Source organism: Alligator sinensis, unplaced genomic scaffold, assembly GCF_000455745.1.
Source record: "Alligator sinensis unplaced genomic scaffold, ASM45574v1 scaffold301_1, whole genome shotgun sequence".
Lineage (NCBI taxonomy): Eukaryota > Metazoa > Chordata > Crocodylia > Alligatoridae > Alligator > Alligator sinensis.
Genome location: NW_005842035.1, coordinates 1,690,268 through 1,714,987, shown reverse-complemented (window position 1 = coordinate 1,714,987; position 24,720 = coordinate 1,690,268). Strand labels below are relative to the sequence as shown.

The window sequence follows — 24,720 nt, the reverse complement described above, 5'->3', positions numbered from 1 at the left end:
GAGAGATCTGCCATGTTTCAGGGGTACAGGTTGTAGCCGTGGTGGTCTAAGGACACAGGCAGACAAGGTGCTTTGGGTAAATCCGATATCTTTTACTAGACCAATTCAAATAGTTGGAAAAATCCTTCTTTGCAAGCTTTCGGGTACAAACACCCTTCTTCAGGCTGAGGAAGTCTGCAGTTGTTCTGCACTCCTCCTGGATGGAATGGAATAGAAACCAGAGGCCAATATGCAAGAATACCAATCAGTGAAAATGCAAACTGAGACAGTCAATTGGTGAGAAATGGGTGTGGGGTGGAAGGGGAATGTAGACCTGGGGATAAGATATGGCTGGTCAATAGTAGAGGTTACCTGGGGTATCAGAAGTTAGGCAGGTTATAATGTGCCATAAATCCAATGTTTATATTTAGTCCATGATTGATTTAATCAGAAATTCAATAATCATCACCCTTCCATGAGACAATCTCTTGAATACTCCAGAACCAACATTTCCTTTTTAAACACTATGATCACAATCCAGAATGGTAAAATATAGACTACCATATATATATACACATGACATTCACAGACCAACATACACATCTGCACAAAACCAGCAATCACCTTGAACACACCAAGAAAGCTGTAATATACAGCCATGCCCTCCGATACCACCGAATTTGCACTGAGAACACCCATGATCGTCACCTCATGAATCTCAAAAGGGATTTCACTCAACAAGGACATTCCACTAGAGAGAGAGAGATCGCACTTCTGAAAGACACACCGGGATACCACATGAAGAATTGCTACAGTACAGAAGGAAAACCCCCATGAATTGCACACCACCAGTTATGATATCATCCTTCCCTAGAACCTATATGGAAAATCCTCAAACAACTGCAACCCATAGTAGAAGACGACCCAGTTCTTAAAGAGATCGTCTCAGAAGCACCCATCCTAGCCTTTAAACAAGTACTGAACCAGCCTCATCACCAGAAGCAAACTTCCTATGTCCCAGAACACACTGAATGGATCCAGACTGTGCCATGACAAGAAATGCAAAACCTGCCAACACATCTCCACCACCCCCACTATTACTACACCCCACAACAGAACCGTCTCCATTCCTGGATCTTACACCTGCACCTCCAGAAATGTTATACATCTCATCCAGTGCGCCAAATGCCCCGAGGGAAAATATGTAGGAGAAACCAAACAACAACTGAGTACCAGAATGAAGACCTATCAAAGATAAAAATACCCAATTACTTGTGGGGGCACATTTGAAAAAATTATTAAGGATCACATTTGTGGGAGTCCAGTGGGAAAAACAATGCTGAAGGGCAACCAGCTTGGATTCATAGCAGGTAGATCCTTCCCGACTAACCTTGTTTCTTTTTACGACCAGGTCACAAAATGCTTAGATGCAGGAGTCAAGGTAGATGTCATTTACTTGAATTTCAAGAAGGCCTTCGATAGGGTATCTCATTATATTCCCATAGATAAACTGAGTGACTGTGACGTAGATGATTACACAGTCAGGTGGGTGGCAAATTGGCTTAGGGGGTTGCACCCAGAGAGTGATGGTGGACAGGTCGGTATCGACCTGGAAAGAAGTAGGCAGTGGAGTTCCGCAAAGCTCGGTGCTTGGACGGGTGCTGTGCAATGTCTTCATCAGTGACTTGGATGAGGGTGTGGAAAGCACTCTGTCCAAATTCACAAACGATACCACATTATGGGGCAAAGTAAACACACTAGTGGGCAGGGAATGAATCCAGGAGGATCTGGACAGGTTGGAAAAGTGGGCAGAACAGAACAGGATGCAGGTCAACAAAGATAAGTGCAAAGTGCTGCACCTAGGAAGAAGGAATCACCAGCGTGCTTCCAGGCTGGGGGACGACCTTCTCAGCAGCACAGCGGAGGAAAAGGATCTTGGAGTCATTTTTGACACCAAGATGAGCATTAGTCATCAGTGTGACAAAGAGATCAGTAAAGCTAATTGCACTTTATCATGCATTAGCAGGTGACAATCTTGAGAGGGTTCAGAGGACCACTTGTATGGTTAGGGGCCTGCAGGTTAAGCCCTATGAGGAAAGATCCAGGGACCTGGATCTCTTCAGCCTCTGCAAGAGAAGGCTGAGAGGTGATCTTGTGGCCGCCTGCAAATTCATCAGGGGAGGACAGCATGGAATAGGAGACACTCTGTTTACCAAAAAATCATGGACTAAATATAGACATTGGATTCATGGCACATTATAAACCTGTCTAACATCTGATACCCCAGGTAACCTCTCTAATTATTTACCAGCTGTACCTTATCCCCAGGTCTACATTTCCCTTCCTGTTTCTCACCCACTGACTGCCTCAATTTGCATTTTCACTGGCTAGCACTCTCGCATATGGGCCTCTAGCTTCTATCCTATTCCATCCAGGAAGAGCACAGAACTGCAGACTTCCTCAGCCTGAAGAAGGGTACTTGTATCTAAAAACTTGCAAAGAAGAATTTTTCCAACTATTTCAGTTGGTCTAATAAAAGAAATCGGATTTACCCAAAGAACCTTGTCTAGTTAAAAGTGATGCTCGTGATGATAAATGTGTTGACAATTGACATATTTCCCACCAAATGAATGGAGGAGCAAGGTCCCTGTAACAAATACATATGCTGACAAAAATCAACGTGTTACTTGTGTTTCAAACTCAAACAAGCCAGCATTTGTTAGACGTTACCAAATGAAGCGGACAGGAGTGGTTTTCTAGATACGGGCGTTTACTAACAGGGAAGTGTCAACTTCCACAGTTTTCGTGGGAGCGGTCCCTTTGGAAACTCAATCACCTCCTCCACACAGTAGAGCATTAACTCGCAGGATTCCTGCCTCTGAGCAAAGCTTAATGCGGCCTGGAGAACCATTTTGCAAGCCTGAGGCAAGTGCTGCTTGGAGCATCTTGGGACTTGAACTGTGGCCCTACACAAAACGCTGCACTGTGCTGTTACTCCAAGCTGACTCTTACACTCTTCACCAAAGAAAACCTCTGTAGACAAGAAGCATTAACACCATCACAAAGGCTTTCAGTGGATAAATGAACTTAAACTAATTTAAACAAAAGCACCACCTCATTAGAGATTCGCCGTTGTTCAATATATGCCATGAACTGCGAGCTGAGGCTGGCTGACTCCATGCACTTGGGTTGCCTCACCTCTTCCTCCTCCTCTTCGGTGGCACAGCTATCGATATAGTCGATCTGATCCAGATCATGTTCCACTTGACACACATACACAAAGGAAACATCCATAATTAGATAAGCAGCAGGAGTAAAAAAGAAAAACTAACATAAGAGCAAATATCTCAGGAACTAAAGTCTGACAACACTTTTCTTCTCTTTGGGAAAATCCACATGGGCATTTTGTGCCTTCTGCCTGGTTTGCTAATATTTGGTAAATACCAGATTTTGAAACAATCTTTTAACAGTTGATTAAAAAAAATTGAACGAGAAGAACTATACACCAGGCAGGTAACAATTTTAAAGCTTTGACCATATAGAATTTCCCAACTGTTAGAAAAGCATTTGCACTTTGACCAAGTATTAACAACAGTAATAATGTGCGTTTGGTTGCAATTACTACGTCTCTCTCTCGGACGTGTTTTATGAGCAAGCAAGTACCATCAATTTACACCAAACTATACATAAAATGGTAAAACAAATTGATGAATTATAATAGGCTACAGTTAGATAGATAGTCTTTCATGACCTTTGCTCACTTCAGCAGGGTTTAGCAATTCCTTCTTCAAACATTATAATGATGGAACCTGCCCCCAAAGCAGTGCGGTACTAGGTCTCATGAGGTCCCTTTCCAGCCCTCCTTTCCTATGATCCTACCAGCATAAACCTAGACAGACTCTGACCAGAATAAAAACATAAGAGAATAGCTAGCTGTGTATGACTGCTCTAAGCCTGGAAAGTATGCAATTATGCCAGTCAAACCCAAAGAGTGCAGAAGTTTTACTTAAAAAAGAGGAAGGAAGCAAAAAATAGGGAACCACTGAAATGAGATGGGAGTGTGAAGGGCAGGGCACAGTTCTGTTCTCACTGATTTCCCTCTTCAGCAACCCCCGAAGGCCAGGATGCTATCTGGGGCATTTCCTTATGCACCACTGCTTCTGTAAGGTTCTGAAAAGGGGGGTTGGTGTCAAGACAGCAAACAAGGATCCTGGTGAAGAACACCGAGCTGCTAGACAAGACATCCAGAGCACTGTGAAGACTCCCTAACACCAACTCCCCAAGCCCTAATGCACTGCTCTCCATCACCCCTTACCAGACAGCTCATGGTAACACAGATGAAGATATGACACAGGCAGAGGACTATAAATGGGGGGAGATGCAGGCATTTTGAAAGGGCTGTCCTACCAAAATTACTGCAGTCTGCCCCCCTGCCCTTAGCTCTCCCTGGCTTGACTAGGACAGTTCTCTCTCACCCTCGTTGCACTGCGTCACTCCAGCCACTCAAAGCACCTTTCCTGAGTCTTCCTTCCTCGTGGAATCTCCTCCATCTTTTCCAAATCTCAGTTGAAAACCTCTCTCTCTCGGCCACGTAACTCAAACGACTTGCAATGGCACCACATAATTCCTTTCATAAACTTATCACGCTCCACGCTACTAGTCAGGACTTCGACATGCCATTTGTATGAAAAGCCCTAGAACAAATTAAAGTTGCTATCGTAGGTGGGGCTGGCAGCACAGTGTGTTATTAAGGTTGTGCAACGCTTCCCTTCTTATAGCTTTGCCAAGATGTAACTGTTTTGGCTGTGTTTTTGTTTTATCATCATCTTTTTATTTCAGCCAAAAATGGATTAGTCTTTTCTAAGAATGAGACTAAGGAAAAATACAAATGTGCCTGAGACGAGGCAACTGGAAGAAAAAGCCGAGGGAGAAGAGGGGAGACTGGGATCAGAGGCTGCTTGAGGCGGAAGACAGGAAACTAAGAGTTGAGGTAGAAAGGCAGATTGGCTCGGTAAGGAGATTGGGGCCAAGGATGGTGGAAAAGAGCTCAGGGAGACTGGGACCCTCTGTACAGAAAGACTGAGAATGAACGGGATAGGAAGGTGATGGAGAGGGGAGGCAGATCTGGGGAGGAGCCAGGGTAAAAGAGTGGATGAGGAGCACATGCAGGCAGGGTGGATTGATTTAAAATCAAGGCGATTTAAATCACTGATTTAAATCACCAAGAGAAACCCCCTGATTTAAATCAAGTTTTCCACTGATACTTATTCACGTATTTCTTAAACAATGGCGCAAATCTGATCGCTAGAGCATGTTAAATTTACAAGTCAATACAGCATTTTACATCTGTCCTTAAACTCTTTTTTTTTTTAATTTTCAAATTTTACCAACTCTGACAGACACGTCATCACAACACTAAACAGGCTGTCCTTAAAACTTCTACAACTAGATCTCATCCACCCCACTCTTACTGTCATTTTTATTCATAGCCCGAAACAGAAATAACAGTTTACCTGCTTTTTCAACTCCCAGTCGATTTCTTAGCTTTGAGTGAATAATCCCAAACGATACCAAACCATGTCTGATTGGTAGGTAACTTAATGTCTGTGAGTGTGACAGAGCCATTAACTCATTGTTATGAGACTGTAAGTGTAGGTTTAGCATGCTTGTGATGAGATTTAATTGAAACTGTTATTTTTTAAATGAGAGAGAAATTTACTATTTTATTGATGATTAAAAAAAAAATAAAAAATCTGATTTAAAATTTTAAAAATCTGATTTAAATAAAAAATCCATTAAAAAAAAAAAAAATCACTGATTTTTATTCACCCTGCATGCAGGGAAGCCAGCAGACGGCGAGGAAAGGGAATGTGATTGGGGATCAGCATAGGCTACAATGGAGGAGACTGATCAATCAACTAAGAAAGGGATGGTACCAGGAATTAGCATGTACCAGGCCAGTCAGCTGGTACTAAGATGAAAGTCCTCATGAGCAGATGAGGACTAGGACAAGAAACTAGTAGGCAGAAAAGAGAGAAGACGGTGAGGCTGGAGGGAATGGGATGATAGGGATCACACTGCAGGGGAAGGACAAAAGTCTATGCTTGCTAAAACAACCTGTTCACAGCCTGGGATTCCTGAATCTCAGCACCCCTCTGCTTTTAGTAAAATAGGGAATCCTTTGGTAAACTGTCTCAGTGCCCTCAAGTATTGGTGCATGTAGAGGGTGACAATCTCCCATGCTATCCATGAAATCCTTTTGCTCAAGTGGCAGAGATGTATGCAGTAAATGTTCCCATCCTTGATGGCCTCACGGCTGCCTCCAGACGAGTGTGGCTGTGCAGTATGTGGTGTTGCAGACACGTCTGTGGCACCACATACCACACATTCAGCTGTTCTCCATGCTGCAAGGGAGCAGTGCAGGGAGGGGGTTTGACCCAGGGGTCAAAAAAAAAAAACACCCCACGTGCAAAAAAAGTGGAGTAGCACACATGGGGACAGCATGTGCCACTCAAAACTGGAGCCTGGCTGGCCAGAGCCATGCTCCAGCTGCCAGCCAGACTCTGCACGGCAGGATTGCCGCTGCTGCAGCGGCAGGATTTCCTCTGCTGCAGCCCCAGGATGCCTTAGCCTCCCCTATCCCAGCAGGGGAAACCAGCCACATGCCAGAGGGTGCATGGCACAGGCATTCCCTGGGGACAACTAGCAGTGGCACAAGGTGTCCCACTGCTAGTTTTCCCTGAGGGAACCAAATGCCCACGCTTGTGTGGATGCAGCCTACGAGTGCCAATATTTTGTAGGTTACAATAGCAGGGAATCACATGATTGAAGGCAGTTTCATAGAGCCTTTTGCAAAAAAGAGGCTGGAGTAAAGTTGTCTAAGATGTGTTTAAGTCTGGTAAATGTCATGATCTTAAAAGCATGCTACGAATGCAGCTTTTTAGTGTAATGATAAATATAACTGAGTCCTCCGTGACACCTTTTCCCTCAAAGAGCCTATTGCCTAGAGCAGATACGCACTTTGGAGCTTCAACATGTACAATCAGATGTTTACCTCCACCATTAGTCACAACAGCACTCCCTCGGTTCTCCTGGTATTGATTTTCTCTCCGCAGTCGCTGCTCTTTAGCGATCTCTGCCACTCGCAGAGGGAGGTCTGAGAACTCATCTGTAGGCTTTACAAAACAAACAGTGACAGTCAAGAAGCAGCCCCTCTCGCTGCAGGCATACATGTTCAGTTATCTTTACCCTTCCCTGGGCTTCTTATTCTGACCTTCCCGCTGGGCACTGCTCTCACAAAGACGAATTCCCAGGGATCTCTCACTAAAATGTGCTGCTTTTATATCGAGGGCCATGAACAGCCTGTCCAAAACTTTAATTTACTTTTCCTTCAAAACTGCATGGATAGACAACACGCACCCAAGGTGGGGGTGGTCAAGATCCTTGAATGCCACCAGTCTGGGGTTGAGGACACGCATGGAGCCCAGGGCTCCCATGAACACGCCAGGCCTGACCTGCTGCCATTTGCTGTTTCCCCAAAAGGACACAGGAGCTGTCCGTCTCCTGAGAGCAAGAGACAGCCTCCTCTTTCCTGTGACTCTTAAATAGCAGAGATACACTTCTGCCCTTTGAAAAGCTACATGTAAATTGGGAAACTGAAAGTCATCGCACTGAGAACCTTCGTTAATTTTAAAAAAGCTGCTTACTTGATTTTGTTTAATGAACCAGGAGCTGCACAAATTATGACACGATACAACAACTAGCATGACCTTCCATAATTCTCCTAGTGGAGTAGGCTAGTATTAATGTAGCATATTTTTAAAAGATGTCTCAATAAAAATATTAATAAGGAAATGACACTTTAGAGTTGCACTAATGTTAGTGAGTTCCCTCGCATATTCAGACTTCCACGTTATGCCTCTTTTCTACACAGTATTACCCCAAGAAGAAGAAAACTACACTTACTTCGTTCCCTGACCATCTTTTGTCTCCGCTGTCCACACTATTGAAGCCAGAATCTAGTGCTCCATAAGGACGACCCGAGTACAGCTCCTCATGACTGTCAAGCAGATCATTTGTATTACTGGCATGTCAAATATCATGGAAAAATTGTTGTTTGTTAAAGAGCTAAAAGCCCGAATTAGCTACTTAGCTGAAGTGAATGGTAACCACTAGCTCAGCATATTACAAGTCGTCATATTGTATTTGCTATGCATAATATATTCTAAGAGGATATAATCTTCCAAATACAAACATTACCATCTGTTAGCCTACTGTCTGACCCAATGCATCTGTCCCGGTCTTGGAAGAGCTGATCTGACAGTATGAATTTAGCCTTGCCACACACCATCCAAAACACAATCCTGATAAAGGTGATTCCTTTGCAAACTGGCCTATTAATATCTTTCCTTCAGCAAGTCTATTTAGTTTGTGAGAGAGACTTGGGTGTTTTAACTGAATGACTCTTCTGCTCTCCTTCAAAGAACCCACTTTTTCATAAGTAATCTCACAAGCACATAAGCATGCTTATTCCACAGACACATAATTGTATGAGAGTGCATCTCTTGGAAGAAGCATGACAATATATAATGCACATGCATTATACATCTCTTTTCTGTACCATGTGTTAATCATCTAAATGGCTCCATATATAGATGCTAAAAATGCGTTTTAAATAATACATCACTGCTTGAGTGATATACAGCACACATTTAGTCTTCACCCATTAAGTTGACTTTGTCAACAGCATGTCTAAAAGACAAATGTGCTATTACATAAGTGCTACAAGGGGTTAAAATATAATGCATATTATAAGGGGCTATACGAGACTCTTCCTGCTCTAAGCAGGCACAGAGGCTACACAATTCAGCAGTGTGGACCATCACAGATGTCAAGTCTGGCAACTGCTGCAGACTGCCACAGCGACAACGTAACAATGGGACTTGTCTGATCCACTGCAGATGGCATGTCACAATGGATCAACTGTCCTGCTGGCACCCAGTGCCCTGGGGGAGAATCCCAACAAATAGCAATTGCTGCATAATACACAAGGAAGAGCTTCAGGAAGCTGAAGGCTCCACCCAAGCACAGCTAATTGCAGGTCATTCTCTCCCTGCTATCTCTCTCAAGTTGTCACTCTCTTTAAACTCCCCCCCTTATCCAGGAAATACTTAGTTTAAAATGTCTGTCGTTAGCATTATTTATGAAGCACCCCTAAGTGTGCAGGGTGCTTCACAGAAATAAGCGACAGGCAACTTGTCCTGTGCAATTTGCAGTTCTAGACAGACATGACATAGTGACAGCGAAGGAAAGCAGCCAAGTGCAACAGCCTGACACTTATTCTTATGTCCAGACCCAGAGCTGGGCCTGCGAAAGGACCCAGTGTAGGTATCCTTTCGAGCCTGCTCCAAACTTTGTTTGAGACAGTAAGGCTCCATGGATGCAGACCTGTATGCTGAGCAAAAAGATATGGGTTATGGACCCGCAGCAGAAATATGGAAAAAAATACCTCCCCTTCTTTTGGGTAGAGGGAAGCAGAACAAATCGTGAATATGCTCAAGGTAATTTTAAAAAATTTGCTTTTTCATATGTATTCGTCTGTGTCAGAAATTTCTTTTTACAGAAACAGAAAAAAATGCCTATAGTAGCCCGGTGACTACCAGCTACTCAGCTTGTTGTACCGTTGGAGCAAAAGGACAACCTAAAAAAGTATAATACAGATAAAGGTAATACTGTAGTCCAGGTAAGGAATAGAAAAAATGATTCAGACAGCAAAATACATTGTCTACAGAGTGACTGTATTTAAGAGATAAGGGTTCACAGTAAGGAAATACTGGATTAATAACATGGTGTTTAGAGGCTGTAAAGGGAGAAAGAAGCTGGTTTCCATGGGGTCTGCCACTATAATTCCATTTTAATTGCAACAGAATCTAGAGAATCAGGTTTTCACCTAAATAATTAATTAAAACCAAAGTGTCCAAGTAACTCTTCATTTATCAGTTTCAATCCAACAAAACCACTATTGTTACATTTCTATCCCACTCAGTTAAAACATGCGAGAAACATTTCATTTGTCACAAAGAACAATTTTTCCAACTATTTAGTTGGTCTAATACAAGACATCACATTTACCCAAAGAACCTTGTCATCTAGCACTGAATCTCTCTGACAACTAACAAATTCAAAATCACAGTTCCTTTCTACCTCAAACCATACTTTCCATTTCCAGGATTCAGAGTAATCTGAAAACAAGGGTTACTGACTGCCAGACAACAGCTTTTATGAAATCAGCTGAGAGTACAGAGATTATTCCTTACTGACCAACTGGTGACAAACAAGGATTAAGTAATTAGCTCTTCCGCAGAGCATTTCTGGGGGGATTACAGAACACCTGGGGTGCTACATGCAAGGCATAAAGCTAAAGGCAGAGGAGCTAACTATCTGAGAATGGTAATAACAACTCTAAAATCCACTGCCTAAAAAAGGCTTTTGGCACTGAAATGGAATATATCCATAAAAATCACTTATTCACTTACAGCCGGAGCTCCAAAGCCACATCATGATACATGCACATATTTCTATATTGAGACTACGGTTATGAGAGCTTTTCCAAACTTAACTAGTCCAAGGATTCCTACTCATCCATGTGCCAGTACTTGAGACGTTTAATGCTTCTGCTCCAGACCTCGCCTCCCTACCTTAATGTCAAAGCTAATGCTAAGCTCCCAGAGGCCATTGCTGTTCTGTTTTCCATTCAGTCATGCTCTTGAGTGCTCCAAATTGCAGTCTTGCAACTGAGACACTGGTTTGGAGACTACTACAGGATAAATTTTGGAGAACATTATCAGAGTCTGCAGACACTGTTAAGGTCAAGGTTTTATTCTGGTAAACTGAAACAGTCATCATCTAAAACGACAAGGAACTGGCTTAGTTTTATTAGAAATATTTATATGTTTAAAAAGTGTTCTGTAATCAGGAAGTACAATGATACAGCGATGCTGACCGTGTTGTGGTATAGCTTGCATGCTACAGCTCTGTCCGCTTCATCAGAGAAGTTTGTATATGAGTAAGAAAGCACTAAAAACCCTAGTTTTGAAACCAGCTTTGCAGCAAGACAGACTTTACTCCTCAAGTTTAATTCCATGCTTTCTCAACCTCACTAGGGGGACCAGATAACCTCTTAGCAGCAGATACAGATCAGATGCAACAACCTTTGGTAACTCGGATCAGAAAACTCTGCTGACTTGCCTGTGGATGCTAACTGGAGTACGTATACTATCCTGTTTTTGAATCGTTCTGTTCATCTCCCAAATTCTAGATTTTGATTGGGGCAAAAGGTCATCTTTTTCACATGCACTTGCTCAACATGCACATGAAACCACACGGGGAATAACTGAAGCTGGTTGGTACATGACAATGAGCAGGTGAACAAGCAGAGTCCTGTCACCCTCTTTTTCAGGCAGTTCAGCTCCATTTTTTAGACCGTGTCCTGGCGCAAGAACTTTTCAGATGCCCAATAGGGATGGGTGTCCAGGGAAATACCAGACAGCTGAAGCTCATTCCACACATGATGGAAATGAAATTCATAGCAGACTCCAGAAGAATCTCCATCCTTGGAGGTTTTTAAGACCCAGCTAGACAAAGCCTTGGCTAGGATGATATAGCTGGGAATAGTCCTGCTTTGTGTAGGAAACCGGACTGGGGTGGGCAATTATTTGGGCCTACGGGCCACATAGGCAGTTCTGAGGAACTGCTGCAGGCCGATCAGCACTCCCCTTCCTCCCCATAACAGCCTGAGCCCATGCCACCGCCCCAGCATCCAGCAGCAGCTGAGCGCCTGGGCCCAGAGCCCACCCTGCATCTGCTGTGGACTTGTCCTGGCCGAAGCAGACCAGCTCTGGACCAGCTGGGACCCACACGCACAGGCCCGACCCTGGCCTGCTTGCTCCGCACCAGCCTAGCCATGCTGAGCAGTGGCAGCAGTGGTGGTGGTTGGGCAGAAGGTGCTGCTGAGCACTGGGGAAAAGCAGCTGCCTCCCCCTCACTGCTGCTGGGCCCTTCTTGCTGCAGCCACCCAGACCTCAAGCCCAGGCTGCCCTGCAGCTCCTCTCTGCTGCCACCACTGCCGGCTCCAGGTTGCACAGAGGGGCAGAGTGGCAGGGCAGATGAGCTGCAAGGCAGCCTGGGTACAGGCTCTGGGAAGCTCCAGCAAGAAGGGCCCAGCAGTTGTGAGGATGGGGTAGCTACTTTGCCCCTGTGCCCAGCAGCAGCTTCTGGTGGTCCAGAGAAGGCATGCAGTGGGCCGGGGTCGTATGCACGGATCCCTCTGGGTCCAGAGCAGGCAAAGGATGGGGCCAGGCCAGGGCTCTGCATGCAAGTCCCTGCCAGTATTATAGGTCTGGGGCCAGTGCTGTCGGCAGCCGGAAGGAGCCGCTGCCACCTGGCTGCCTAGAAATGCAGTCCAGCCACAGAGCCACCCCAGCCCCACTGCGCGCTTGGGGGCAGTGTGATGCATCACGGGCCAGACAGCACCTGGGCCAGGTGGGACCGAGGGACCTGCTACAGGCTTGATCCAGCCTGTGGGCTGTATTTTACCAACCACCTGGAGTAGATGGTCTCTTGAGGTCCCTTCTAACCCTAATTTTCTATGAAGCATCTTGAATGAGTTTTGCCAACCCTTTTATATTGGTATTGCGAGTATTGGTAAAATTAGTGAATTATTTTCAGCATATGAAATGAAAACCTTAGCAGTTATACTTTGGAGAGTTAACTACAGTGGAGAACCACAAAATAAAGTCAATAAGCCTATGGTCCAGTGGTTGATTTTATACTTTTCAAAAGAAATGACAACACATTATGTTGAAGATCAATAGCTTTAGATACAGTTCACTAGACTTGGCAATTTATGTCACCGAAAAAGCATGACCTAGTTTCTTTAGGCTTTCTGAAAAGCAGCTCTCTAAATCCCTGCCTCAGTTTAATTTCTGTAATATGTTCCTTATCACAGCAAAGGTCAAAGATAATATCACGCGGCTTAGCTAGCAAGGAGCCTCAATACTTTAAAAATCAAACTGCATCCCAGTTGTGGTCTCACTAGGCCCACATACAGGCTAGTAACACATACCCTGATTTATCTGCCATGACTATTACTGCTTTGACTCAAATCTAAGGTCAACCCTAAATTCAAGACCAGTTTCCCCAGTAATTAGATCTTATATATGGAAACTTTATAAATTGTTTTATAATTTTCAAGGTATAGAAACTAATTATCAGAGGGCTGTCTTGAATTCACCCACATCCATTGCTACAGCAGGGGAAAACAGAGGCTGGGAGTAGGGGTCATGTGGCCCCCTTGCCTTGTGCTCCCCTGACCACTTCTTCCCCCTCCCACATACCTGACCCCCATGCCACCAACACACCCCCACCCCCAACTCCCCACAGCCTCTGCCCCTCCGCCCACTCTTACTGTCGTGATGCTGCTGGGGCTTTACGTCCTTCCAGAGTCCTTGCTGGGCCAGTCAACAGTGTTGGTGCTGCTGACTGGCTGGGCAGGGAACGGAGTTTCCATGTTCTCTGTGCCTGGGAAGGAATCCAGCCCCAGCTGTGCCAGGCAGTAAGGGGGAGAAAGGAGGGAGAAGAGGGGGCAGAAGTACAAGGAGGTAGCGGGGGCAGGAGATTGCTATGGGTCTGTCTGTGGCCCCAACCAAGGCTCAGGGCCAGAATTAGAGCTACAGCAGCTGCATGCCCCTCATTCGCTTTGAAAGCAAATCTAAAACGAGGGCCTTTTCCCACTCCCATGTTGACTGGGGGGGGGAAATGGGATGACGGGACAGACCCTTGTCTTAGATTTGAGTAAATACAGTATTTATTTTGAGCCAAGCTAACGTGCTTGGTGCTGTGCAAACACAGTCCCTGCCCCAAGAGCCTGAACTCTGAATAGATGTGTAAAGTGCACAAAGTGTTTGTGTTGAACCTATCTAATGTGGATGCAGAACCAAAGGGGAGCTCTCTGTCGGCCCGTGATGCAAATCCTCTGTCACAGCTCTTTGGTACAACTATGCTGGCTCCTTTGCTTTACTTCTTATCTTTGGTTTGTGTTTCCTTGGTTGTCTATGCTTCTACTGTACCGTGTCCCAAGCCACTGCTGGATGTACTTCTCTACCCACTTCCTCCTACCCAGCATGCACCAAATCCCCAAAGTGATCTTGAAAACAAGCCAATAAACACACCCAGTGCAGAAAGCTGAAGAGCTCAGGACCATTCTTTGGCACCTACACTGTCTCAGTTCCCAGGCTCTTGGACACACTGAGGAGGAGCGAGTGGGCAGGGCATGTCATAGTGCAGTCCCTAGGCATGGCACCAAGGTGGGGCAGGTGCTCCGACTGCTTCTCAGACAATAGCGTGTGCTTTGAAGGCTTATTCCCTGTGGCACAGCCCTACTTTGGATGGTCACTGAGTAGATACTCCTGTAGTCCCATACCTTCTTTTCTCTATACTGCCTAACACAAATAAATAAACAATAAACTCCTACTCTTCTCCAGACATCTTACTTGAGCAGCTGATGCAAATGCCCGCTCCAATATTTGTGTTACTGGGCAAGCATTTGTGCCAAATGAAAGCCTGCCAAGAACAACAGTTTGCTAATGGGGTGGAGAGCAGCATTTACACCTGTGGTTAGGGCAGGACAATCATCAAATGCTGCACGAGAGGCTAAACATTTCAGCAATCTCATACTGTAGTAAGCTGTGGGAAAAGGTCAAGATCTTTTTTGAACCCAAAACATACGTTAATGTCTGAAAAATAAATTGAATTTCCCTGCATATATAGCCTAAAAATCACTACTCTTCCTAGACACATGCCCTTTAGCACTGGCTTAAGTGTAGTATTGTCTACATCTTCCTTCTAATCTCCTCTCTGCTGCTTTGTTAGCTGAATCCCCACTAGACTACCCCACAGGGAGAGACGGATAATAATCTGCTTCAAGGTGACAATTATAAGTGAAAATGCACTGATCAACAAGCAATCCATAGATCTAGTTTCTGTCAATCCTAAACTCATAAGGCTGGAAGAATTTTCCTAAACCATGTCAAAACAGGAAATTTTGAATTCAGATCAACTTACCAAGAGCCAAATCCCATAGGTCTCCTGTCATAATCAGGCAAATCCGGAGCTGTCTTACATGCTTCTATGTTCAGGTATTTAAATATGTGGATTTTTCCTTTTATACATATCTACAAAAGAGAATCTGTAAGTTTCAAAAGACTGAACAGTAATTAGCAGTTGCCACTAATAAATCAGCAAGCTCAATTGTCAATAAATAAACCTTTCATCTATTCTTCTAACCTTTCTCCCATTTTAGATAAACCTGCATATTGAAGACCAAACATAATAAAATCAACTGGAAGCCATTCTGCAAGAACATCTGGGGCCCTTTCTGAGAGCTGGCTGAGGATGCTTTGTCATGTGAACAATGAGGTACATACATTTGTACAGAGTAAAACTTACACCGCTTGGCACTAAAGCTGAAGCGACCAAACCCTGCCCGAGTAAGAATGGCAAAGGCAGGTTGCCAAAAGTCAAGCTCACATGTCAATCACGTGAAGCTGATTACAGCTATCTTCATTTTTAATATAGACGCTGGGTCCATGGAAACTACACGTCTTGGCTTGTGCCACTGATCTGCCACAGAGAGAAAGGAGGCCACGGTATGACCTGCAGGTCCCATAGGAAAGTTTAAGTCAGTCATTGACCACACTGCCTTCAGCCCACAGGCTGCATTCTGGGCAGTCTATTGTAAAGTGAATGACAATGCATCTAGTTTTAGGTTCCCAGGTCAAAGACTGGCACAGATATTGCTAATTCCCCACAGGCATCCTCTCCCACAAAGCTTATTCTGACCTAGAGTTGCTTGCTTATATCAATTCTACAATGAGGATTTAATTCAAAAAGCTAAAGGAAGTCCTGCCATAAACACGTCTGATACCACTAGTTTGACAAACAAGGAAAAAGGGAGGTGAGGAGGATTTGTTCCATGGATTAGATCCTAAATACAGCTCACCTGTGCAGGGGGTGACTGTAGAGGGTTGTTATCTAGTGTAATTGTCTGAAGATGCCTGAGGTTCCGGTAACAAACAGGGATTGTGGTTATTTTATTGCAGGAAAAATCTAACCGAATCAAAGGCAGTTCTGCAAGCTCTGGTGAAAGAAAATAAAACAGCTTTAAAGCAACAAGAAAGCATAAATTTTCATGCCTGAATTCATAAGTCAAGTAATAATGGAGTTTACTACTTGCTCTAAAACCAAAAAATCCCCCCACACCTTTAACACAAGAACCTAAATGCCAAAAATCTAGCTGTTACACGTGGCCACCTTTCATTTGTTCATCTTACCTTCAGGTAACCGCAGCAAATGATTTCTTCTAACATTCAGGTCCCGCAAGGATTCCAGATTGCCAATCTGGGGAGGTATCATCTGTATTTCGTTACAGCTCACATCCTGAAATGCAAGACGACTGGATGAACTATTGTTTTGATATGGTCACTCTGCCCCTTTAAAAAATCCCAACACCAATCCCTGCCCCTCTGTTAAGTGAGAGACAGCTCTATTTTAATTATAAACTTAGAAAAGATAAGCAATAATATCACACCTAAGGTTCTCAAAATGCTTTGCTAACATTAATTTAGTCTCATTGCTGAGATGTAGGCAAGTATTATACCCGTTTTACAGAACTGGAAATGGGGATGCACAATAAAGAAGCAGTATTTTGGTGTCCCAGCTAGATAACCGTAATACCAGGAGCAGAATCCAGGAAATCTGACACTAAATGATACAGGCTTTGGACAAATTATACAGAAAAACTGGAAGTAAATAACAGTTCCAGGTATATTAAATCGGCCAACTAGTATGTTACTATACACTTCAATTATTCCTCTAAAGTCTTCCCATTTCCAAGGAGATAAGAGCTAACTCTGAGAGTTCATTTGCAGGGACTGACTACTTTGCATGGACTTTTAAAATCTTCAAGACTTCGAGGCACTTTCACAAATGACAATACACAAACCAAATAAAATGCAAAGTGAACTGCCAGTACAGAAGTCAACCACCACAAAAGTAATACTCATGCAAATTAAATGTAGCCCTTGCCCCACATGTCAAAATACAAAACAAGAACAACCTCCCCACCTTCCTCCCCTGCAAAAAAACCCCAAACCCCGTATGTTATCTGCATGACCCAAAATGTATAAATCTATTTTCCTGAAGTGGGGGAAAAAAGGGTTTCTTTAAAAATGTATTGGGGGGCGGGAGGGGGGAGGAAGTGTGCTCAGCCCAGGTTCCCTCAAAGAAGATGCCCTGACACCAGCCACACTCTCAAATCAGGGAGGCTTAAAGTATTTTTGTCGCAAATAGCATCATTTATATCAGCCACTGCCATATACAGAGAGAACCTGGGACATCAGGCTCCAGTTAGTACAGGTCTGTCTACTCTAATTCAGGACAGAAGCAGGAAGCCAGAGCCAGCAAAGGGAATGCTACTCTGGACTGGGCAATGTCTGGCTAATAAGCAGGTCTGGCAGCACTGAATTTGCTAGAAATAAGTTCCAGACTCTTACTTCAGGTTATTCTAGAACCACAATATCCAAATTGTTCCCAATCTTTAATGCATTTATTCTCATACAAGCATGTTTATGTGAGCTATGGCATTGCTATGAAGCCCCATTTCACAGCTGGAGAAGTGCGGCCCTACATGACTTCATGGAATCATAGAAAAATGAGGGTTGGAAGGGACCTCAGGAGGTTGCATCTAGTCCAACCCTCTGCTCAAAGAGGGACCAGCCCCAACTACATCATCCCAGCTAAAGTTGTCTAGCCAGGTCTCAAAAGCCTCCAAGGATGGAGATTCCACCACCTCTCTGGGTAACCTGTTTCAATGTTTTCATAGATTTCACAGACGTTAGGGCTAGAAGGGACCTCTCAAGATCATCAGGTCCAGCCTCCTAGTGAGAAAATTCTTCCTAATATTCTTCCTAACTGCCCTTGCTGCAACTTGAGCCCATTGCTCCTTGTTCTGTCATCTGCCCCCACTGAGACCAGTCCAGCTCCATCCTTGCAACCCCCCTGCAGGGAGTTGAAGGCTGCTATTCAATCCCCCTCGGTCTTCTCTTCTCCAGACTAAATAAGCCCGGTTCCCTCAGTCTTTCCTCACAAGTCATGTCCCCTGGCCCCACAACCATTTTCACTCTCTCCAACTTGTCAACATCCTTTCTGAAGTGGGGGGCCCACAACGGGACACAGGACTCCAGATGTGGCCTCCCCAGTGCTGGGTAGAGGGGAAGAATCACTTCCCTTGACCTGCTGGCAACGCTCCTACCAATGCAGCCCAGGATGTCGTTAGTCTTCTTGGCAACAAGGGCACACTGCTGGCTCCTGCCCAGCTTCTTGTCCCCTGTCACCCTCAGGTCCTTATTTGCAGATCTGCTGCCCAGCCAGCGAGCCCCCGTGAAGTCACAAAGGAAGTCACACGGGAAGTCCATGATAGAACAAAGACTTCACGTGGGCCAACATCTTATTGGTTGTATTCTTTAGTTGAAAAGCATTATCTATTATCTGAAAGAAGCTGAAACCTGCTAGAGCAAATGGTTTGCAAATTATAGCCCAAGCTGCAACCCCTAAAAATGAAGTGTATACTCACAAGCTCTGTTAAGTGTCTAAGCTGTCCAATTTCTTCAGGCAGTGAGACCAGTTTATTATTACTTGCTATCAAAACTTTCAATGGTAGACTACACAAGTGTACTGGCAAGGTGGAGAGCTGGTTTCGACTTTTTGGTAGGAAGACAAAAGAAAGCAGTTAGCATTCGGGAAGAGACCAGTTACCAACTTTAACACAACAAAAAGAAATACCAAAACCGCAAACTCAGTTATGACAGCACACAAGTGCATCAATTCTCTTTCTGCACATGATTATAGGTAACCTGGTACCCTGCAGTTTTGTCCACATCTCACTCTAACTCTTCATTTTCCCAATGTCTGTGTAGACAGAAGCTCTGAGTCTGCTACTCAACTCTTTGGAACTCCTGAGAATGGGAGAACAGGACATTTTTGTAGCAGGATTTGAGACTAGCTACTTTTAGGCATGGTGCACATACTTTTTATAGCTAACCCAGGTTGCCTTTTTTTAATTGTGTGTCTGTATGCAGGGAGTGTAAGCAGAATTAGCTTTTACTTGCTCGTGCAGGAGTGTTAAGTGTGTGTTATAAGTAATTCATTTGTAATGGAGTCCAAGCTGTGAAATTTTTTTTAATGGATTTAAAAATTTCACAATTCACTGTTTGACATTTCAGGTTTTTATTACTACAGAAGCATGGTCATATGATGGGACTCTGACCTCAGTAAACAAATCACATGGGATGAAGCCAGTTAACAAGAGAGAAAGTTTCTGTTTACAAATACATCAGAGCAATATGAAATGAGCTGCAAGTTAGAGAGAACGTTAATGGCACTTCAACTGAGGTTTGGATCAGCTATAAAAACCATGTTTGACAAAACATGGCATTGTTTTTTCAGCGTCTGAAGTCTAGATTTTCCACTGTAAAATTCTATTCCTGTGCAGCGGAGGAATCAATGCCAGCTAGCAACATGGTATAATAATTTGAAATGCACCTGCTAGAGATCACAGCAATAGGAAATCCGCCTCTGACTCATATCCTACTCCTACAATACACACCATAAAACAAAAAAGGAACATAAGCAAAATTAAACTGGCAAAGGGGTAATGCTTGATGCAAAGTGTGTGCTGGTTTTTTTTACCAGTATCAGCAGCTGCTTGTGACTGAGGGCTCTGCATACTTAAAATATTGTTTCTAATACAGACTATTACATCCAGCTGAAGTGCAACAAGAAGGTACAACACTGCTACAAGCACATCAGACAATTAAGCAGATGTAGACAAATGCATTCAAGATTTATCCAAAAACCTCTGAAAAGTCCATAATACAGTGTGCTTAAATGGGAATTCCCTAAACATCACTAAAAAGTTGCAAGTTGTGCAGAGATGCATTTCTTTCCTGACCATCTCTTTTTAGAGTTGGTAGATATCTACAATTTACACAAAGACTAGTAGACTATTTTATGATAAGACTCCACAGAGCTTGAGTTAAGCCGAGATGTGTGACCTTTATCATTTATTACTTTCTTGTCTTGCACCTCAATCCATTGCTAATCATCTCTTACCCTAATTTAGAGAGTCGAGGAGCAACTTCCTTAATCTAGGCAGTGAGGTCTTGCTTTTCAAGGCATTTAGAAAGGAAACTCCAAAGAACAAGTGAAATTTATCAGACCAGATGATGCATCAGATTAAAAAAATCTTAATGCACATTTCATATTTGTCATTAATATGCAAGGTGCATCCACCTAAAGCCCAAGGCAAATGGGCAAACAAATTACCATGCAGGAGTAATTAGTCCATACTGAAGTTCAAATTGAATCAACTGTTGACACTGTGCAAGTGGTGGCTTTACTTTTAGCTTACTTTAACTTGAAAAAATACTGGTCATTTACTTTGTTCATTAAACGAAATAGTTTCAGTTACACATCTTACCCATGTGCAATTTCCATTAAAAAGAAACAGACAATTATTCTTTCACTGTACTGAAGGTTGAACTGAAACTATTTCTGAATTATACAGATTTTCAGAGAGTAAAAATCCCTGCCCACTTTAATATATAACTTACTCAAAACCCCAAGAAACTGTTTGCTTCTCTCAGACTTACAAATTAAATTACTGGCTGCTTCTCTTGTTCTCTATTCTCTCACATACAAAAAGAGATTGTCCAGCTATATCTTGGACAGATTTATACGGTTTACTTCCTCTGACTTCAGCAATGTGTCTCATACGACAAACAGCACTTGAACAAAGAAATTTTGACCAATTTGTGCAATTGCCAGTTGTCTCCTCAGTGTCAGTCTGTGACCTTCTAGTTTCAAATCAGTCTCTTAAAACAGTATTTCTTAGTATCATTAGTCCATTCCTTACAGCTTAAGACAAGCAAGTATGAAAGTATTTCCCTTGTGTTAACAGTTATATTGTAAAAGTCTCTGCATACTGAAAACTGCTTCAGACATTCATTTTGTGAAGCTAGACAGACCCAAAGATGACAGTTTTCTTAACTCAGATTCCCTTTCCCTAATCAGACTTATTTTAACTGACCTTTTCTTTGAAATATTATTTAAAGTCCAAACAGGACCACCAAGATTTTGAAACAAACTATGTACCCAATGTTGCTTGCTTGAAAGGAGTGATTAAATTGAGGTACCCAGATACTTAAGTGAAACTTTAATTTGACAGTATTTATCTACATGGCTTTACCACGGAATCTGCTAAATTTATTCAGTGGCAGGATCCACTCCCATCAAGCAACAGTCCATGCTATGTTATTTCCATGACCTGTTCCTCCTTATGTGAGCCTGACCCTTTGGTTACTGTAGAAGTTTGCAGGCACAAGGAGAAGCAAGGGTCTCATAATAAATTAAATGAATACATACAAGTCTCAAAAGATCTTGAAAAACCTAGCCAGAGGTCATTTTTCCTACTTTATTTAAGCTAACACCCTGCAAAACACTTCAAGACTCTTTAGCAATTTCCTACTGCTACCAATTAAGGAGCCAGGATGCTCTGTTAAAAATCTACAAGTGCCCTGGAACTATCACAGGTCATAATTTTAAATTAAGTACAATTATTAAATAAATTCAGGTGCAAAGACAACCCAATGGCTCCAGTTAAATAGACACGGCTCATTAGAAGAAAAAAAAAAAAAAAAAGAGACTCCTGAACACAGTTTTAATTTATCCAAACACCCAAAATTACTACAACTATCAGATTAAAGAAAGATTCCGATTTTTCTTTAGTTTATTTACATGGAGCACTTTGCATACCATTTCAAAAAACAACAATTTTCCTTGCATAATCAGGTTGTTCTCGTTGCATGGGTCTCACACACAGCAAATAAAAAACCATGCAAGACAGAGATGCAAATGTTTATAAGCACTAATGCTTATCACAGTAAACATACACTTATTTATTATCATTGTGATTTCTTATAACAATAAATATTCTTGCACCTTTATAGCACATCCCATCTCAGCATTTCAAAGCACTTTATGAACATTACTGATTCAGGGTAGATATCATCAGTTTACAGATGGGGAAAATGAGGGACCAAAGTGAAATGACTTGCTTAGGATCACACAAATGACTTTGCATCAGGGGCAGCAACAGGATCTCTCGAGTCCCAGATGCTGGCTTTGTCAGAAAAGTCATCTTTCCCCTTTTGTTACTTTTAACATGCAGAAACCCAAGAGGTCTCATTTACAGGGTAATAAGAGAATATAAAGAACGAAAAAAATCAATAAATCTTTTCTGATCACAGACCTGGGCAGGGACAGGAAGAATCAAAGGAAGAGAAAGAAGAAAGATTCCAGATTTGTTAATCAGAACAAACAGGCAATTTATATTTCCTGTGCCATCAGATCTGTAAAACTGAACAGATGGAACCTGTTTGAACTCATAAAGGAGGAATGCTGACTGCATAGAAAATAAGACTGCAGGCAGTGTGCAGCAATCCCAAAGTGCCAAAAGTTAAAATTATTATTGGCTGGTGTCTCTTGATCAAGGTAAATGAAAAAGAATGGTCCAGGCTGGTGGATTAGATAATCCACATTATCATAGGGGACAGGTTATACATTGTGTTTGCGTCATCTACTAAAGTTGCAAAAGTTTGTGTGAATGTAGACTGCTGATACGAAATCAAGTTTTCAAGGTGATGGTTACCTGATATTTAGAAACGTCAAGGACTGCAGGTTCAATATGGCCTCGGGGATGTAACGAATGCAGTTCTGGTAAAAATTAAGGCTCTCCAGGGAAACAAAGTGACAAACTTCTGCTGGAAGCTCGGAGAGTCTGTTCCGTGACAAATCTGCGGAAAAAAGGAAAGATAAATGTTCACCAAACAGCCCGAGTGTGACTGCACGGGGCAAGGATTGTGCTTCCACAAGCGGACATTGCCTTGCACACTGGAGGGACAGGTGGTTGGAAACGTTATGTCCCCATTAGGGTTCCCATTCTACAACAGAAGCGAACCCAGACCTTTTTAAGTTTTACATGCAAAATCAGAGCATGAGCACATACGGTTTAACCCAACTTCAAAGAACCAGCTGCCTAGTGGTTAGGGAAATCGTCAGGGACATGGGAGATTGTGCTTGAAGCCCTGTCTTGCTCTGTTCAGACCAGGGAGTTGATTCTGGGTCTGTCATATCCCAAGGGAGTGCTCTAAGCCCCACGCTACGGTCTCTTCTGGACTGGGTCTCAATCTCTCCCGTTGGAGTTGTTCTACTTTGTAAGTAATTGAACATTCACTGGACCAAAAACAGAGAGGAACTGTTCAATGCCAGGCACCTAGGATGTGGAAGATAGATTCCAGTCCCTGGTCCAATTAACAACACATTACAGGGGAAAGTCCAAACAATGGAGCTTGGAAAAAAACCCCTCCAAAGCAGTGGATAGTTTGGTGGTTTGGACAATCACCAAGTTAAAACCCTGGTCTGGATTAGGCCAGCCAAAGGCTCCAACCAATACTGCCCATATTCTAGGGAACCATCCTAGTCACTGGGCTACTAGGGCCCTAGAGTTGGGTGCCCCCAAGAAACCTCTCCTAATTAACAGTTTGTTAAAACTGATGCACAATTTTTGGTTTTGACTAGTCAAGGACTCCACCCCCCCGGGCCAACAACCATGCTCTAATTGTGAACTGTAAATGTATAAAATAGTAATGGTCACCAGCATCGTGCCTTTGCACTGTGTTCTTTCAGCTGTCAAGTGACTTAGCTTTAGTTTTTGTTTTTGAGAAGAGCAAGGAAAAGCTTGTGCTCACAAAGGCCAAAGGACAATTCCCATAACACGCGTCTGCTGCAGCAGCTTCCTCACACACCCTCATTCTCTGTGCTAACCCAGAGGTACATCTACCACTATGGGCCAGAGAGGTTGTTTCACATGGGTACTCATTTCCTTCTGAGTGACTGTCAGTTTAACAAACTGCATGACGCTTTACCTCTTCAACAGCAAACATCTACTATAGCCAAGTCAAACTATATAATCAACCTGAATTATTATTGTACATGATTGAAAAAAAAAAAATTAACCACTACTTTTTTTCATTCTTAATGACAAGATGCGATTACTATAGAGTCAACATATGCAACAGTTATAAGAAGAAATGCAAGACTTAGAAGAAGAGCCGAACAGTTGTAATTTCTTCATCCACTTGGAATCAACAATTTCCATCTTTATCCTTCAATGTACCTGTTCAAATGACCCTGTCCTCAGAAGGCTGGTAAATCAAGCAGACCTTGCAGTGTGCCTTCCAGGTCCCTTTAAACCCAGGAAGGAAACTTTTTTAAAAGTAAAGGTCTTCTGACTGATAACGTGCTACTACCAGCTTTTTCCTGGCTGAGGAAAGAGATTGTTAAGATTAAGTACCTAAGCTTATCTCACCTTCACCTAAAAAAAAAGAAGAGGCTTTCAACATAGGTAGGACCCAAACATATTAGGGGCTATAAGCCTAATTCAACATTTACAATGGTGCTGAGAAAAACAGAAGCTAGTGCAGATGATGGAGCAAAGAAGTAAAGCTCTTTTTTAAAAAAGAACTGGTACTTAAGTGGTTCAACTGCAAAGAATGGCTGTCAGGTTTA

At 43.0% G+C, this 24,720-nt stretch overlaps 1 protein-coding gene across 1 annotated transcript in view; it reads right to left on the bottom strand.

Annotated features, from left to right (window-relative positions):
* LRCH3 (leucine rich repeats and calponin homology domain containing 3) overlaps window positions 1-24,067 on the bottom strand; it is a 51,345-nt gene extending 27,278 nt beyond the window's left edge. The window contains exons 1-10 of the mRNA XM_025202749.1: window positions 24,028-24,067; window positions 22,802-22,946; window positions 18,668-18,794; window positions 16,368-16,473; window positions 16,037-16,173; window positions 15,100-15,209; window positions 13,445-13,579; window positions 7,945-8,038; window positions 7,034-7,154; window positions 3,094-3,242 (exon numbers count right to left, since the gene is read on the bottom strand). Coding sequence (XP_025058534.1) covers window positions 3,094-3,242; window positions 7,034-7,154; window positions 7,945-8,038; window positions 13,445-13,579; window positions 15,100-15,209; window positions 16,037-16,173; window positions 16,368-16,473; window positions 18,668-18,794; window positions 22,802-22,946; window positions 24,028-24,067 — 1,164 coding nt within the window. The remainder of the gene's footprint in view (window positions 1-3,093; window positions 3,243-7,033; window positions 7,155-7,944; window positions 8,039-13,444; window positions 13,580-15,099; window positions 15,210-16,036; window positions 16,174-16,367; window positions 16,474-18,667; window positions 18,795-22,801; window positions 22,947-24,027) is intronic.
* Window positions 24,068-24,720: the final 653 nt, after the last annotated feature.